Raw genomic sequence first — 15,938 nt, forward strand, 5'->3', positions numbered from 1 at the left:
CACAGTGTTATACATCTGCAATCTCAACACTCAGGAGGCAGAGGTCTGTGCTACAGAGTGTTAGGACAGCCTGGGCTATGAGACCATACTAAAAACAAAACAAAAACAAATTAAATAAATAAGTTATCCAGCTATGTCTGATGGTCTTAAAAGATACAATCATTGTAGTATCATAATTTACACTATTATATCGTTTGTATTTCGCTTTCTGATTAAACATTTATATAAAAACATAAGTGTATGTACAAACGGAAAGTTTAATAAACTATGGCATTTGCCTGTTGTTCATTATTTCTGATTCTGAACTATTCAACATACGTACTCTTAAGGGACCCTTTACTTGGTCATCTTGCACCAACTGTGTTGTGTTATCCTGTTTCAACAACACCTGGAAAACAAAACAATCGCAGTTACTTTTTAAACAATGCCTCTGTAGTAGCACTGCAGATGCCTCCTTAATACCCTGTGGTTACCTCTGGCGTAACAGTTATTACAGTGTCTTGTATTTATGTTTATTTTCTTTCTCATTAGCTGTGAGCTCCTTGAGGGCTGGAGCCCTCTTTCATTACTATCCCCCTGGTAGTCAGCAAGTGTCAGTGCATATTACAGCCATTTAATAACTGCTTGCCAAATGAACAAACTATAGATTTATAACCCAGTGATACTACAAAGATGTAAAACTTCTTCTAGTGTATTTTATCAAGTCATAAAAGGTTTTGATTGTCACAAAATATTTTTAAAACCCTTCACTTTTTATTGCCTACTTAAAAACAGCTCTCATGGTCCTTAAGCATTATGAGGTTAGGCCTGTGTTGCATGCCTTTAATCACAGTACATGGGAGGCTGAGAGAGGCAGGCAGATCTCTGTGAGTTTGAGTCCAGCCTGGTCTACAGAGTGAGTTCTAGGATAGCCAGAACTACACACAGAAAAACCCTGTCTCAAAAAACACACAAAACAAAACAAAACAAACTTCTTAGGATACTCAGAAGCAATTCAGTCACTAATAAGCATTCCTTTCCAACACTCTTGCTCCTCATGGCTAACAAACGTACAAGAAAACGTCACAGCAGAGCAATTCCCCAAGTAACTCAAATTCTAGGTAACAAGTGTATTATGAGCCTTTCTAAAACAATCACTGAATTATTTTAGATAAACTGAGAGTCACAATAATTTTTTTAAAGGTTAAAACTGTCAAAGATTCTCAAATATTCAGTGTCCAATTTTATGGGTTACACAGTTAAAAGGCTTTAGGAAATGAAGAAGAAATAAAGATCAGCTGGCACCCGAACTAGCCTGATAGCGGATCTATAGCTGGATCTGTTGCCTGCAAGAAGCAGTCATGTTCCCAACCCTTAAGGTTGGGCAGAAACTACCCGCAGATGGTTCCACTCAGAAGCTCTGAGATACAGTCCTGAGAATCTGCATTGTGAACGAGTTCCTAGGAGGGCTAATGCTCCAGCGCTAGGAGCCACGATTGGAGAATCAATGTTCTAGCTCATTCATTCGTTCATCCATTCATTCACTCACACACTCAACAAACTGAGCGATCAGAAGATATGAAGTACTACTGTAAGAATCAGGAGCAGAAACTCTACAGATGTCTTCTGCTTCTTATGGTATTTAACTCTGATAAGAAAGCAGAGATGTAACTGAATAAGGCATAAAACAAACTGTAATACATGATACAGCAATAGTAACAATAATGTTATGACAGTTACAACAGAACATGGAAGCCTACAGAAAATATTTGGGGGCTGGAGAGATGATGGCTCAGAGGTTAAGAACTCCAGCTGCTCTTCCAGAGGTCCTGAGTTCAATTCCCAGCAACCACATGGTAGTTCACAACCACCTAATGAGATTTGGTGCCCTCCTCTGGCATGCAGGCAGAACACTTTATACATAAGAAATAAATCTTTAAGAAATAAAATCAAATATTTGGAGTGCTAGCAAGGACTTTCTTAAACTATATTTTATGGCTCTAGAATGCTGAAAATACTTAAATACACACAGATATTCTTGGATTTCCATTAGAAGGGCACTGAGAACCACAGAAGGGGGATGTTGCTCAGGTGGTAAAGGTAGCTTGGCATGAGTGAGGATGTGAGTTCTATTCTCGGCACCATAAAAACCAGGTGTGGTGCCTTATGCCTCTAATTCTTGAGGGTGGAAGCAAGAGGATCAAGTTCAAAGTCATTCCCAGGTACTTAGGGAGTTTGAGGTCATTCTGGGCTACCTAAGACCCCACCTCAAAAAAATAAAAAATATAGATTGGAAAATTTTCTACAGAAAAACAAAATATGTTAACAGATTTCTGAAAAATTACAGGTATTTATTTACCTGTCTTTCTCTACATTTCCTTCTGTATTTCCAAATTCTATAGAGGAATACATTAACTTCTGTGGTCTGGTCTTAAAAATCAACCTTCTGGCCAGGCATAGTGGCTCATCGTGGTCATTAGTATTCAGGAGGCAAAGGCAAGATGATCACCAGAATTTGTCTGAAAATGGCACAGACAGACCGACCGACCGACAGACAGACACACACACACACAACCTCAACTCCTGGAATTATTTTGAACATTATCTTGAAAACGTAATTTTACTACACTGTTCTTCCTAATCACTGAAACTGTCACTGATTAAGAAAAAGGAGAGACCAATGCATAAGTACATTACCACGAACAGGAACAATTCAGACAATACAGCTTGTGTTTTGATATTCTGGAATCAATTCTCAGTTTGAGCCCTTTATCTTTCAATTCTCAATACACTTTGTAAGTTCAGTATATAATGGCGCTTGCTCGCAGCACTGATTCAACAGAAAGGCTGATAAACTGCAATCTCTCCCTGGCAATCTCTTCAATGTCCTTAAAGAAACTGCTGCATGACAGGAGTGACTCTCGACAGGAGCCCAGCCTTCTGTCACTCGCAGCACACCAAATAAACCTGTCTATTTTCTAGGGACAACAACAACCAAAGTCTTGGCTGTCTCAAGAGTCTGCAGCGTTTTACCTTGACTTTCACCAGCCTTTTCACAGTCTTGATCTTCGCCTCACAGAAGGCTCCTCGGTACTTGGCACTGACGTCAGTTCCCACTGTCAGGTAGGCAGGCTCATCTGCCGCCTGAGGAAAGAATGGAAATCCTGATGTCACTACAGTTCTCCCCAATCCCACCCGCCAACAGCATCAAAGGGTCTACATTTAAAGTCACTGGAACATTAAAATTACTTGCATATTAACAGTGGTAATTCAGGGAATACTCCTAAAGCAGACACCTTATTAACACTATTTCATTTTATATATTCATTTCCAGATGCTGTAAAATGTTTAAAGTTGCACTTGGAAACTGCTGGTAGGAAAAAAAAATGATTTTTTTCAGATATAAGATGTTTTGCAAAATGTTACAATTTAATATATAGGAAACAGAAAGATAAGAAAACATAAGGAATGTATTTATATTAAAAGTCTCATAAATTTTATTAATTTGGGGCCTCCGGGTAATTCTGTTTTAAAAGAAATATTGCTATAAAATTAATATTAACAAACACATAATTAAACATTCAATGAAACAACTTCATGAATGCGACATCTTCTTTTGCTTGCTTTTGAGACAAGGAGCAGGCTGTCTCTAACTCCTAAATCTGGGGACAAGCCAGGGCCACCAAGCCTGGCTAAGGCAGTATCTTTTGATACAGTGTATCTCTACAGACAACAGAGCAAGCAAACTCTTCCAGAAAATGCACTGGCTGGAGGTTGTCAATCTGAAAGGCTTAAGTCTGAATTAAACTAATGAATGATAGCTATAAGACTATAACCATACCCAGTTTACAATATTAATCTTCTCAATATACTTAAGGAGATTTTAGTAAGAAACATCCACTTACAAAAAACTGATCATGATCAGAATTATAGATTGAAACATATGAGAAACCTCTATTTACAATTCCTTCACAGTAAAAGATGACTGCTATCTTGGGCTGTCATTTTACCAATTTCAAAAGCTGTATGTATTTATACAATTCAATTAAAATTGTAAGTGCAAAAAAAAAATCAACGTAGACTTTAGCCAAATATTTTAAGTCAGAAACAATTTTTCATTTTCTCAAGCAATAATAAAGGAAGTTCTGTCTCTCCAAAACAAGAGAATGAGAGAAAGTTTGAGAATTTCACAAAGTAACATACTTTAACAATCAGGTATGTTGTGTATGCCTTGGAGAGAGGCAGGAGGCTCAGGAATTCCATGCCAGCCTGGGCTGCAGGACAGTCTTCAATAAAGACAAAAACAACTACATATTTCCTATATGTAACATACATATGCACACAGAACGGTAAGAATAGCATAGTTCATGTACTTTGAGACGTCAGTCCACTTAAAAAGAATACAAACTGAAGAGGAATACTTTTTGGCAAGTAAGTATCTGACCAGAAACAGCCAAGGGCCACAGAATCCTAATGTTAGGAAAACTTCCTTTTCCTTTAAACAAGCAGACAGCGACGTTTGTAAGACTAGGATGCTTCAAAAAATTATCCATGAAATGCATGTTTTACGACGTAAACTTTGAAGACTAAACTAATCAGGTTAAACACAGTCGTCACCTGAATTTACTTTATCTGAAGAAGAAATATCCAGAACTATCTCCCTTACTCAAAATACACATCATTTCTTTTAGAAAATGGCACTGGCTGTGGAAAGGGGGAAGTATTTTTTTTTTTTAAAGAAAGCAAGAGCAAAACAAAAAGACTCCAAGAAACCAAAGCAGGACAAAAGCTTTACTTCTAGAAAGGTGCTGCCAACACAGGAAGTGTTTGAGAATCGAAAAGGCTGCACCGACCTTTTCCAAAGTGCTAACTGCTAAAGAGAGAGAGGGCTGAACTGCCTGCATTTACACACACACACACACACACACACACACACACACACACACACACACACACACACACACACCACCCATTCACACGTCATTTTCCTGAAAGTGCTGCTTAGTAGAGAAATCAATTTCGAGTTCACAAAAAGCTGCCATTCCACAACAGCCGCCTCGCGACTGGCATCGTCCAGGGCACACGGCTGCGAAGAGTTGGCTCCACTTACCTTCATCTTGACTGGTGACCTGTGGGGTTCCAGCTTCCACGAGTTCTCTTCCCGGTCCCTAGAGCCCAGGCAGGCGAAAGAGAGGCAAAGGATAAGTCCAAGGCGGGGTGCGACAGGGAAAGAAAGTAAACAAATGCCGGCGGGGAGGGACCGAGCACCGCGGCCCGGGGGCAGACCCCCGACGGACAGCCGCTGCGCAGCGGGCAGGCAGCAGAGCCCCACTCGCGCCAAAGGGCAGCGTGTCCCGCCCCTGCGCCGCCGGACAGCCCACCGCGCCCCCGCCTCGCCGGCCACTCGGAACCCCGCGCCCCGGCCTCGCGAGTCCGCGCCCCGCCGGGCCCCGACTCTAGCGCGCGCCCCGCCTCCGCCGCTCGGCCCCCTTGGCCCGCCCCGGCCCGGCCCGGCCCGCGGCGGCGGCAACGGAGTGTCACGGCGCCATTGCTCTCCTGCCTCCGCGCTGCACCATGTCACGAAGGAGAAGCGCTCCTTCACCCGGGGGGCAGAGGCGGCGGCCTGCGTGCGGCGGCCGGCGCGGGGGGACCCGGCGGGGGAGGCGCGGGGCGGGGAGGCGGCCGGACAGGGTGTGGGAGGGGAGCGAGCCGCACCGCCGCAGCGGCCGCCTCCTCCCGCGCCCGCCTCAACTTTTTTGTACAGCCCGGGAGAGGCGCGGGCCTCTAGCCCCGCGGTCCTGCCGCGGTTCCCCGCCGAGGACACGCAGCGGAGTTGGGGGGCCGGTTCCCCCCGGCAGCCCGCTCCTCCTGGAGCAAACTTAGCGGCGCGGCCAGCCCCACAGCCATTTTCCCGGGGAGGCAACCGAGGCGGCGGTGTCCGCAGTTGCCGCCTCGGCTCCCGAACCCGATCGCTGCCCGGTACTCTAGGCACGGCCCGCCCTGCATCCCCCTCCCCGCCTGCGGAGCTCCCAACTGCACCGGGACCCCATCACGGCAGCAGCTGCTCCCGCCGCTTCGCCCATTCAGCGGCCCCCACCGCCCCGTTGCCCACCCACCTACTGCGAGTGCAGCGCGCTGTCAGCTCTCCAGTCCGCCGCCCTACCGACCGCCGTGGGCCCCCGTCCGGGAAGCACCGCTCCCGGCCGCAGCGGCAGTTCCTGCGCCGGGTTCCCCACTCGCCCCGATTTACTGCCACAATCCACCAAATAACAAGCTGTTGAGCAGACTCGCTTCTACACGAACTCCTATTGGCTGCTCATGACGCCGAAGAGCTTCGGATTGGAGCTCGCTGTCTGCTTTTCTCATTGGATATGGCTGTGAAACTTCCATGATTGGTGCGGAAAACAGCAGGTAGGACATCGTCCACTTATGATTGGCTGTGTCCGGACGCTCACGTTATTGGAGGAAAGGGGATTGAGTAAGAGAGTCCGGAAAAGTGATTGGAAGAGCCGACTCCGGATGTGCTTGACTGAGCACTGATTGGAGAACAGAGGGGTCAGGAAGAGCAGTTCCGCACGAGGATTGGGCGGTGGTGTGTCCCATGGAAACGGAATCCAGAACTGCAGCCAGGGTTTAGCTCGGGGGCGGAGCCGGGTCTTCCCTAGGCGCCTGCGCTTAGCCGGTTTCCCGGCGCCATTTTGTCCCGGCAGCAGCGGCCGCAGCTCTATCCCATTTTCTGTGTCTGGAGGCGAGGAAGCGGACTCTGTCCCGTAGATTTGTGTCTCTACGGCCCCCGGCTTACCATTCGCTCCAGAGCAACGCCTAGCGAAGCGTGATGGAGCCGCGAAGCCCTCCGAAAGGTCTGTTGAAGGTTCCAGGGGGTCCGGTGGCCTCGGGGGTGGCGCAGCTCCGGGAGCACCGGAAATGAGGGCAGCCATGGGAGCATCTGTCCGGTGGTGCAGCGGGGATGGGGGGGGGGTGGAGGAAGGGGGCGAGGCCGGGGCACACGTGTGGCTTTCTGAGCTGATCCTTTACGCCCCGTTTCACCGGGTGGCGAAGTTGACCGGCATCGTCCCCCGGAACAAGCTTTTCCTCCCTTTAAAATGTGTTTGAAAACTGACACGCGGTCTTTAGTCACCAGGGGCCCAAGGGCAGCCTCCCTGGTTGAGACGGAGGAGGTGTGGTTTCTAGAAACGTCCTGCGTGGGGGGTAAAGGTATTTCCTTCAACTCTGAAACTATGAGGAAACGTGGAAGCTCTGGCTTTCGGAATGCTGAGGAATGTACCTGCCAGGACAGACGCTGCTGTTGCTGCTGCTGCTGCTGCTGCTGCGACACGCGCCTCTTGTCACTACATGAGCCCTGTGCTATGGGCTTTTGGTTTTGGGTGTTTTTTGTTTGTCTGTGTTTTTTTGAGTAATAGTGGTTCTGGAAGGACCGAAATTTTCTTAGATGAAAGGATTCTCCGTACCCGACAGACGTGGGCTTATTCGTCTGCACCTTGTCTGGTTAAATGAGACAAAAATTTAACTGTTGGGATTACTAGTAATAGCTTGTATGCTAAAATGTTAACCACACTAAATTTGACCAATAAAGGACATCTTAACTAAAGCCAGATCAACTTTTTATTGATGACCCATTTTTCTCAAATTTATTAAGGCTGTCAGGTGTATTTCAGTCGTTTTCCTAAGTGCCCTAGTCATGACTGTTTTAAGTCTTACTGCTTGTTTTTGGTGATATTCAAAACTAGAGCGAGTAACCAATTCATTGAGGATTTCTGTTCTTCTAGAGTTATGCTGAAGACAACAGACACCTCCGTGACAACCCAGAGTACCACAGGTGAGTATTAATGTATATTGAATTTTTGTGAATTGGGAAAGTGGGTGTGCTGAGAAGGTTTTCTGTAGACTACCACAAAAATGTACAATAGGAGTGGTTGTTGGAAGGTTTTGTTAGTTCAGGCTTTCAAACGAGTTGGTTTAATATAGCTTCCTGATGTTAGACCGGAATGAAATCCAGAGATAAAGCCATCCTAGGTATTTAGGTTCATCGTTTCCTGGTGTTCTTTCTGAACTTTGGTTTTTTTGAGACAAGATTTCGGTAGTCCAAACTGGTCTGGATCTTGCCTTGGCCTTGAAGTAGCCAGGTAGCCAAGGATGACCTTGACCTGATCTCCCTGCCTCAGCCTAACCACGTCACTGCCCAGCTATTATAAACGGACTTTAAAACATTCAGTGCTTTAAGTCACAATCTGAATATTCTCTTGAAAAGTCTTTTGAGAAAGATCCTATTAGTGAGTGTTTAGGAGTGAAGGTTTTTGGTTTTCTGTTGTGGTTATTCTGTTTTGTACTTCTGATCCTCCCTGGTGGTAATCACACACAGATAATTCCACTATTCAGTTTTAGAGATATATGATTTACTTCATTGTGCATTTGAAAATTAATGATAAATAAAATAAAAATCTCTTGTAATTTCTCCACCAAATTATTAAAGTTTATTCTGTATTCATAGGATTCGGAATGATTTTTTTAAATGATTTTATTCTTAAAGATACAGTTGCGTTCGTCTTGTTACTTACTTTTTATTAGGAAAAAAATTAGGAACCTCAGAAGTAGTTTGCCTATAAAGCACATTCCATAGATATCTGGGATAGATGAATCATGCCTTAAAGTTTTGCTTGTGCTGGGACTGGATGCAGGCCCATGGGCAGCATGACAGGAGGGTGACTTCCAGTGAGACGTTCTGTCAGCTGATGCACCTTGATTTGTGAGAGCTTTCCTGTTTCTTTTTCTGTGGTAGCTAGTGACAAGCCTTGAGTTTTACAAAATGTTAATGCCTAAAAACTAATAGCAATGGCTAAAATTTTGAGGCTTCTTGGTTTTGACAACCCTGGCTCTTCTTTGGAATAGATTTCAGAAGTGAGAATTCAAAAAAATCTCTGCAGTCTTCTGTTTATTCCTCCCTACTTAGGCCAGGTTTCCCTCTGTTCCCTGAACTGGCCCAGTACTCCTAGCTAGACCCAGAAGTCTTTCCCACCTCAGCTTCCCTACTAGCTAGTTCTGCAGTTGTTATCCCTACAAATGTCGTGATCTTCATGCTGTACAAACAGTAAACTGGAAATTATTTCTTGGACCATAAGAATAATCCCTAAAAGTTTCTAATTTTTTTATTTTACAGTACATGAGGTGTTATTGCATTTAAACATTTTGCTACCCAGAAACTGACAGGGTATACAAAAACTAGTTACTACCTTAGAGGATTCCCTAATGTTTCCACACAAAGAGTAGGTTCTCCTCGGGGCTCTGGTAGCCTTATAGGACCATTAACATACTTCTCACCCACTTTCTTGACACTCATTAGCTGTTTGCTAGGAGTAACAGCTGTATACCTAGTACGTGTATATAAACATAAATTGTATGTATATTTGTATACAAAATATATGGAACAATAAGATACTGTATCTAACAGTAATTCTGAAAATGTTTTCACATCCTCTCTTGATCAAATTTTTAATCTTACAATTTAACTGGTTTTTTTGATTGTTAACACTATATGGATTGGAGGCTGGGAAGATGGCCTAGTAGGTGAGTGATACAGAGCTGTGTGTTGAGCATGCCTGTAACTCCATTGCTCAGTGACTAGGCAGGATGATCCCTGAGGCCTTGATGGCCTGCCACTGTAGCCAGTCAATGAGCTTAAAGTTCTAGTCAGAAAGCCTGTCTTTCACACACAGTAGACAGTGATACAAAAGACCCCTGACATCATTTTTTGTACCTCGGTGCCTCATGTTCTCACAGTCATACACTTCACACACAGTATGAAGATGGAGAAAACCCAGTTTAAGAATATATCAGCTGGGCCTGGTAATGCAACCCTGTAGTTGAACACTTTGGAGACTAGGGTGTGAGGCCATTCTAGGCTACCTAATGAGATCTTGACTCAGAAAGAAAAACAAAAGAAGAATGTATCAACATGCTTGCCCATAGACCTTTACTGAATTGTTGTCATGTGTAAATGAAATAACTCTGGATAAACTGATTTGAAAGACATTTAGAGATTCCAGTGAGAATGTAATTAGCTGCCCTGTGTGGTATTCTTACTGAACGCTTTTATGCTTTTTAAGAATTTATTTCAGGGAATGGTGTGTATGTGCCATAGTATCTGGGTGGTCAGAGGACAGCTTTGGGGGAGTGGGTTCTCCATCTCCATCCTTGTAGGCGCCAAGGCTCAATCTCAGTCATCAGGCTTAGCAGCCCCTTCCTGAAAAATCATCTCCTCGGCCCTGGATATTTAGTTATTGTTTGCCCACTTATGTCGTTACAATTGCTGCTTTTTTTGTTTGTTTGTTTGTTTGGTTGGTTTTTGGTTTTGTTTTTTTTAATTGCGATAGGGTTTCACTTTTTTCTGAGGCCAGTCTCAAAATTCTAGGGCTCAGAAGACCTCCTGTCACGGCATCCAAAGTAGTGGGAACTATTCCTGTGCATACCCCGTGATTCCTTGCTTCCACTTTCAATTAATATTTTTATCACAGGACACTGAACATTGTGTGTTTTGCTTGATTCTTTTACTCTTCATTTAAAATAGCATGATGTAGAAAGTTTGTATTGGTGAAGAGAGTTCAAGGTGAAACATGCTCAAAATGCAATCTTTGTCTTTCAGAATGACCCTGACTTTTGTGGGGAGAACCCAGGTGCTTCGGCTCTAGAAGACCTAGGATTTGTTACTTGTGCTGAAAAGTTCTGGTTCTGGTTTGTAATTTTACTTCATCTTTAAGTGAATGAGGTTGGCCATGTTATATGTGTATGCGTGTGTGTACTTGTGTAACTTTTTAGAAGACAGTTATTTGTATATGTTGAGAAGTAGATTTGATTCAACTGGGTTGAATATAGCTGCTTCCCAAAAGATTGAGTTTTGGAGGGGATTACATAATTTTAATCAGACTTTTTTTTTTATTTTGGGCACCAGGGATGTCAGTATTAATTGTAAGAATGCTTTACATACACAAGGCTCTAGGCTCAAAAGCCAGAACGGGTGCTCTTGTTGGTAATTTTAAAGCATTCTTTCTAGAATCTGCATGGATGATCTTTTGCCCTGTTGGACTTTGCTGTTGGTTTTATGACCACATGAATGAGAGTTTTCACTCACAAGCAATTCGAACTAGAATGACAGCATATTGCAGGGTAGGGATTAAAGCAGATCTGGGTTACTTAATGACATTTCTCCAAAGAGCTATCCCTAGGAAGCTTAGTGTAAATAAAATAAATAACATAATTAAACATGAAGAGGTAATCTGAATACTTCAAAAGATTTAAACAATTAGAGTTTTTTTCTTTTTTTGTTTTTCGAGACATTATTTGTCTGTGTAACCCTGGATGTCCTGGAACTGCCACAGCCTTCTGAGTGCTGGGATGAAAGGTGTGCACCATCATGCCCAGCTGGTTATTTTTAAAGATTTAAATAATGGCTCCTGGTGAAAGAAAGATCAGTGGAGGTTCAGTATACAGTATACAGTCAGCTCCAGAGACATTGAAGAAACATTCCTTTAAGCAAGCAGGATCTGGGGCTAGTTAAGTGGGAGATTGTGAGCAAGAGTGATTGAGAAAAGCTGTTTCAGATGGTAGACCAGTTGGGAAAGGATGCCTGGCAAAAGACAAGGTCGGGAAAGTGAGGAGGCCTGTAATGTAAGAGTTGTAAGACTCAGCTGCACAGGAGAATCCTATGGAGCATTTGCCCTCTGCGGTCAAGGGTTTTTCCTCTCCCATTCAGTAAGTTTCCTTGGCTTGGCTGACAAGTATATGGGCACCCTACCAGTGACTGTACACTCCTGAAGAAAATGTTTCTCCCTCTATCAGGTGTTAACTCTTTATAAATACTCAGGGAGGAACTAGACCCCACGAGACCGAGACCCTCTCTCCCTTAACAGGATGTTGACAGACCCAATCCTGTTCAGATATTGAGTACAGATAATCTTAGCTATCGTGAGTTCAAGGGTACAACAGCCAGGTCAGTGTTCCATTATCTCTTGGCTTCCTCTGGCGCTTACATTCCTTCTGCCTCTTCTGTGAATGTGCTGTCAGAGCTGAGCACTCGACAGTCACTTATTCTTAGCACTTGCTAGCTAGCCTTCCCGTAGAGCTTGGAGGAAGCACAAGGAGACCACCCTGTGGTCTCTGCCAAAATACCTGTGTGTGACTTGTACGTTAGCCCTTGCTTCCTCTACAGTCTCTTTCAGAGTCTCCTATGGTTTTAAAATAGCCAATGAAATTATATGTTGCCACATATGGGAGGCAAAGGAACAAATATCATGCAAAAGGCTGTAAACAGTTCAGTCTAATCTGTGCAACCACAAATAAAAACTGTTTAACTGAAGATGCCTTCGTGTCCCGTCTCTTTGTTCATAATCCCACATTTCTTGGTGGTTCTGCCTGGGATTTGGTGATGATTATTTCACCTCCCTTTTCACCAGGGTGTGAGTCATGGTGTCCATCCTGTTGTGCCAGGGCAGAGACCCCTGGTGTACATCAAAACCTGCTAAGTCCCAGGAACCAGAAGAGGGGCCTGACCACTTCCTGGAACCCCAGGACTTGCCCAAGTAGTTCATACAGGTTGGACTTCTACAGTAGCATGGTGGGCTGGAAATGTGTGAGTGTGTTTGGATGAATTGGACGAGGAACTTGGCCACACAGGCCAAAGCAGTAGCTCCAGTTGCCTGCAGTCCTCAGTCTAGGATGGCCTTACTGGTGTCCCAATGCTGAGATATCTAGCTCTAATCCTCTAAGACTAAGGAACCTAAAGCAGCCCCAAGAGGGTGTGGCTAGTAATGAATAGAGAAAAGGTTCATCCTCTTTCCTTCCCTGCCCTTCTCATGTGTTCAGAGTTGTTATAGGGATTTGGTACCCGTTCCCTGTTGGCTAGACGTATGCAGTTCTTTACGATTTAGTGGTGGTAGGCCTGATTAGAGGAAAATTATTAAAAGCAGACTAGCAAAGATAAATGTAGACCAGAACCTGAGAAGCCTGTTCTGAAGAGTTGTGCCTCTTGTCAGAGTGCCATCAGCACCTGCACCATCCACTCCTGCTGCAGCTCAAACTCCATCTGAGGCCTTATATTCCCGAGGCTACTAGAGTCTCTCACTGGAAACCATTCCAGAGCTGCCTCTTTAACTTCATGCATTCAGGTTTAAAAGCACAGGGGCCCAACCAATACTACTATTCTGCAAAGATCTTCAAGGTTCTTAGCCACTGCTGTGGGGAAGATCTCAACCAGGAGCCTTTAAAGGCATCTAGTAAGCCCTTACTAAATAAAGTGCCTTACTAAATAAAGCTATACACAACCACTACCCAGTTTCAAGTGTTATAGCTTCAAAATTGAGATACAAATCAGTTGCACCTAGAAAGGCCTCTAATTGTTTCTATAGCAGTAGGAGAAGAATTCATGAGAGTCCGTCAGTCTCTTGGTCTTTTGGTATGTTTGATATGTTCCTGAATCACCAATGCTAAGAGGCAACTTACAGATTTATATTTAGTTATCTGATACTTGAGTAATCACCAAGAAAAAGCAATTTCCCTCAAACCAAATGTAGTTCTATTTCATTTATTTTTAGTTTTTCAAGACAGGGTTTCTCTGTGTAGCCCTGGCTGTCCTGAAACTCATTCTGTAGACCAGCTGACCTTGAACTCACAGAGATCTGTCTGCCTTCCAAGTGCTGGGATTAAAGGCGCCACCACCACCTGGCCTTTTAACTTTCAAAAATGTCATTTTTTATGTAACATTATAAGGTGCGTCCAGTGTCTGTATACTTTGATGGCTCTGGTACTGTTTTGGTCAGGGTGCAGGGAAGGGGATTTTATGTAATGAAGCCGTCTTCCTGTTTCTTACTTCTGTGTCATGATACTGAAACCAAATTTGCTGGTTTTCTCCCAAGTTTGAAGTTCTGCATTTTATCACGGTCAGAAAGAACTAGGCTGTTCGCAGTAAATATCTCAGCCACAAATTTTGCTTCTCTTTGCCACTGTGTACTTCCTGTTTTGTCAGTTTCCATTTAGGGAAAAGAATGGATTTTAGGGTAAGCTAGTTTGGGCTTCACATTTAAAACTTCTGAAGTTCTCTTGGAAGACATCCACGTATCTGGGGGATGGAAGGGAATGGCACTTTATTTCTCCAACAAAGTTTTTTCAGAAAGCTTCATTTGACTTTGTCATGAGACCGCCAGGAGGGAGGGAATAGAAACATTTTGTTGTCTTTGTTGTCAGTTTCTAGTGTATGACTTGCCAGCCCTTTAGGCTTCCCTATTGAAGGTTTTGAGTTTGGGAATGAATTGGGTTTCCCTGGAAGGATCTGTGTTATTTTAGTGGACGTCCATAAACTGGCAAGTGCTGCATTCTGTCGCATTTTCTCCACTTAGAGCAGGTATAAGTCAAAGTTCATAGGTTAGTTAGAATGCAAATGGCTACATTTTAAGTCTGGGCTGTCTTTTGAATGTGAGTCACTGTCAAGTCATTGTGAAGTTCATTTACAACTGACATAGTGAGTTGCAGACCTGTTATTTGTCACTCCTTAGCCCTAAAGTTGCCTACCAAGCTACTTGTTAATAGAGCCTAACTTTTACTGCAAACCAAACTCTGATTGCTCTCCGGAAACGACGTTCTTCTACAGTAGTGGACCCAAGCTTCTTAAAAAATTTTCTTAGACCAAATTAAACTGGTCTGCTTTAAGCCAAAATGTTTTCTACGTAGCTTACCTTTTTAAGTCCCTCACCATTAATGAACAATAATGTAATTTCCTCCTTATTGTTCCCTGGCCTCCTGTCCACCTTCATGTTGAAATGTTCCCTTAACACCCTTGTGGTACCCTCTTTGGATGCCTAAGTTGAATCTAAATATTTGAACTCTTTTCTTCTAGATACGTCTCCCTTTTTTCTAGTTACTTATGTATTCTTACTTATGAAATATATTTCTCATAAAATTACATGAAGGTTATTTTCCCAAATATCCACCATCCCCTACTGTTTACTTAATAATAAAAAGCATTATCTGTAAAACATTTTCTGTTGTCCTCTTCTACTGTGATGCTGAGCTCCCCTTGTAATACAGACCTGCCATCCTAGTACTAGAGAGCATGAAGGAGTACCTCTAGTTCCTGGAACACAGCAGCAGCAATAAAAAGGCAAATCAAATATTCTATAACAATGACTTAATGAGGAGTCTAAATCCTAGTAATCTCAATTCTAGTACTTCCTTACATTAAGCCTATACTAAAATAATTTCTGTTAAACTCAAACTCAGAGACACAGATACCAGTGAGTCTCAAATACCGGTGTGTTCAAAAAAAGAATTATATCAGGTATTTATTCAAAATAAAGATTGCCAAGGCAAAGATAGATGAACTCAGGTCTGTAGAGAATTCGAAAGTTGGTGGTCTCAGAACCTGTTTGAAAAGCATGCATTTCCCTCATCTCAGTCTTGGTTTTGTGTTCTTGTATATATGTCATACAGGCAGGGCTCATACCTGTATCTAACATGTAGGAGGAGAAGAGGAGGCCATCCTGTCAAGATTACCCCCTCCCCCCAAAAAAAGATAATTTAGTCTACTTTAAGTATCATCTCAGAAGTTTTTACCATTTATTATTGGAATTTGTGCCTATTCTGAATTTCACTCATTGGAAAGCTCATCTAACAAGTGTTCCAGAAACTCCTAGATTCCTTTCATGTTTGATACAATTTATGTCCTCTGGTTCTCAAAGCACACATTTGTCGCTGACTATATACATGCAACTTATATATACACAATAATACACATCTTTGTGATAGTCCTTGGTAGTGGTCATAAAATGCTGTCTGGGTTTTTTTACTGAGAACAGAACTGGATTTTTTGTTTTTGTTTCTGGTTTTTTGGAGACAAGGTTTCGCTGTAGCTTTGGTGCCTGCCCTGGAATTCACTCTGTAGATTAGCCTGGCCTCGA

General features: G+C 43.2%; 1 protein-coding gene across 2 annotated transcripts in view; it reads right to left on the bottom strand.

Annotated features, from left to right (window-relative positions):
* Arid4a (AT-rich interaction domain 4A) overlaps positions 1 to 6,223 on the bottom strand; it is a 66,757-nt gene extending 60,534 nt beyond the window's left edge. The window contains exons 1-4 of one of the 2 annotated variants that reach the window (XM_075947516.1): positions 6,096 to 6,223; positions 5,090 to 5,147; positions 3,013 to 3,123; positions 323 to 388 (exon numbers count right to left, since the gene is read on the bottom strand). In XM_075947516.1, the coding sequence (XP_075803631.1) occupies positions 323 to 388; positions 3,013 to 3,123; positions 5,090 to 5,095 (183 nt within the window). In that variant the 5' untranslated portion in view covers positions 5,096 to 5,147; positions 6,096 to 6,223. The remainder of the gene's footprint in view (positions 1 to 322; positions 389 to 3,012; positions 3,124 to 5,089; positions 5,148 to 6,095) is intronic. The other variant, XM_075947517.1, reaches the window with a different exon arrangement.
* Positions 6,224 to 15,938: the final 9,715 nt, after the last annotated feature.

This window comes from Microtus pennsylvanicus, chromosome 14, assembly GCF_037038515.1.
Source record: "Microtus pennsylvanicus isolate mMicPen1 chromosome 14, mMicPen1.hap1, whole genome shotgun sequence".
In the NCBI taxonomy this organism is placed as follows: Eukaryota; Metazoa; Chordata; class Mammalia; order Rodentia; family Cricetidae; genus Microtus; species Microtus pennsylvanicus.